We start from the raw sequence: 2,211 nt of genomic DNA on the forward strand, positions 1-2,211 counted from the left end.
TCTACTAAAGCTGTAATGGGGAAATAATCGAACAGATCGGTGAACATTTTCCAAACATTCGCACTGCCGTATTTCCTTAAACATTCATCATAGAACCCGTATACTTGGGTGATTTGTCTCGACTCGTGATTACCCCTCAGTATAGTGATTCTATGCGGGTATCTGACCTTCATGGCGACTAAATAGGAGACGGTCTCGACGGAGTAATATCCTCTATCCACGTAGTCACCCATGAAAAGGTAATTGGTGTCCGGGCAGGGGCCGCCGATCTTAAACAGCTCTAACAGGTCATGGAATTGACCGTGCACGTCACCACAAATGGTCACGGGGACGTTGATCGGCTTGACGTTTTCCTCGAATTGTAACACGTCAACTGCCATCTTGCAGAGTCGAGCAACATCGTTTTCCGACAATGGCTCGCACTGACCAAGGTGCTCAATCCATTGGTCGAGCTGGCTTATACTCGTATTAGTTAGTTCTAGTGGCCTAGACGATTTATGGTCTGCTATGCCTGAGGAGCCTGGCCTGAGATCGAAATCATCTAGTTCCTCCTCAGCATCCTCGTGGTTGGCAATCGCCTTCGTATTGTGTTTCTTGCTGTCATTGCTATGCATGTCTTCATCCAGTGTGGGATACAGCTGATCTTCGGCAGAACCGTGCATAGGGTCATCAGTTTCCATATTCATGTTTTCTAAAAGAGAGCCAGCTATAGAAAAGTGTCAAAACGAAAAATTCAAGTAAGAAAGAAGATGTAGCGGAGATCAAAACCCAGAAAAAGATGGAAACCAGGAAAAAAGAAAAGTAAACAGGAGTGCGTGTTCTTGCTCGAACAGTATTTTGCAGTGAGCTTATACCGTAACGAGTTCGCTCTTGTTGCAGCCCTTTTTGGCTCATATAAATGGGGATGTCCCTTTGAAACTTTCCTTGATTCTTTCTTTTTCCAGAATTCAGGAAAAAAACAGCCATATCCCATTACCCGGCAAGGTAATGATTAATAATACTTCTTGGCGAAAGAGGGCTCTTGTGAATTTACAGGCATAATAAGAAGCCTGCGAAGACCCCGGCACAATACTTTCATTTTGAGGGCTACTTTCTGACTTATTTGGTGGTCTGTTTATACTGGTGTCACAAAATACTGCCGCTGTTTAGTGCGGTGTGTGGGTCTTTTCACCAAGAAAAATTAATTTGCGACACTTGATGCCTCTTCTTGTGCCATTACGTAAATATACTTGTGAACTCACACACACACACTCTCTCTCTTTGAATTTAGGTGTGTATATGTTACAGGCAGTCGAGAGAGAGCTAGAAGATATGCAGTGCAACACAAGTATAGAAGAGTGTTCGGATGAGGGCGAGATCACCTTCCCATCCTTCAGTCCTGAGGTGGACACTCAGAACAGGTTTCTGCCAAGAAGTGAGTTCCCCTCAGTGAGGCAACTGGTCATCTCCAAGCAAAGAAGCAGACGTAAGAGGGAAAATAACGTATTTGTGGGGAAAATGGAGGACGTGCTCGTGAAGTGGAGACCGCCCGCGTCCTCACATCGAGGTGCCATCGAGGCCATAAACGGCACGCATCCGTACCAGATGGACACGCCTCAGTTCCAGTCGAGAAGATCGGACCCCTTCAGTTCGACGAAAAGAGACGAATCCGTGCGTTCGATTGTGGAATCCTTCACCGACTGGTGGAAGCGCAATTCCAAGGTGTTCTTCCATAGCGAAGAGCATGAAGAGGAGGAAGAGGGTGTGCACTCTGAGGACGGTGCGAGTCGGCACGGCCACGAATTACAGCTGTTCGAGGAAGATATTTTCTCCTTCCACTTGAGCCCCAACGACATGTCCACCAGAAACAGCGAACACCAAATACAGACGCCAGTGCTCTTCCCCTACGAAACGCCCACGAGGACAACAGCGAACCCCACGAAACGACAAGCCATCGACCTCGGGGACGGTGAAGAGCTGACCATCTATCGGGAGATCTACTCAAATCCGATTCCTGTTAGCTATCTAGATACCTTGAACTTGAACCAATCGATGTCTTTGCGACAAATGCAGCAGCAGCAGCAGCAGCAACAGCAGCAAGCAGAGCCCTCTTCTGCATGGCAGTACTGCGCGGACTCTAACTGGATTAAGATCTTTCTTTGCCACAACGACTAGCTTTCGCTTCGCTTATATAGCCCCTACCTATTGTTCTTTTATCACTAGTATAACCTT

At 46.9% G+C, this 2,211-nt stretch overlaps 2 protein-coding genes across 2 annotated transcripts; one reads left to right on the forward strand and one right to left on the reverse strand.

Moving 5' to 3' along the window:
• On the reverse strand, positions 1-686 carry PPH22 (phosphoprotein phosphatase 2A catalytic subunit PPH22; the record flags this gene model as incomplete). The annotated part of the gene is made up of 1 exon (XM_018364108.1): positions 1-686. A coding segment is annotated over one exon (686 nt), but the record flags the coding sequence as incomplete, so codon positions are not given.
• A 511-nt stretch (positions 687-1,197) lies between these two features.
• Positions 1,198-2,154, forward strand: DI49_0894 (uncharacterized protein; the record flags this gene model as incomplete). The annotated part of the gene is made up of 1 exon (XM_018364109.1): positions 1,198-2,154. One exon carries the CDS (start codon positions 1,198-1,200, stop codon positions 2,152-2,154), a length of 957 nt encoding a protein of 318 aa, XP_018222910.1.
• Positions 2,155-2,211: the final 57 nt, after the last annotated feature.

This window comes from Saccharomyces eubayanus, chromosome IV, assembly GCF_001298625.1.
Source record: "Saccharomyces eubayanus strain FM1318 chromosome IV, whole genome shotgun sequence".
Lineage (NCBI taxonomy): Eukaryota > Fungi > Ascomycota > Saccharomycetes > Saccharomycetales > Saccharomycetaceae > Saccharomyces > Saccharomyces eubayanus.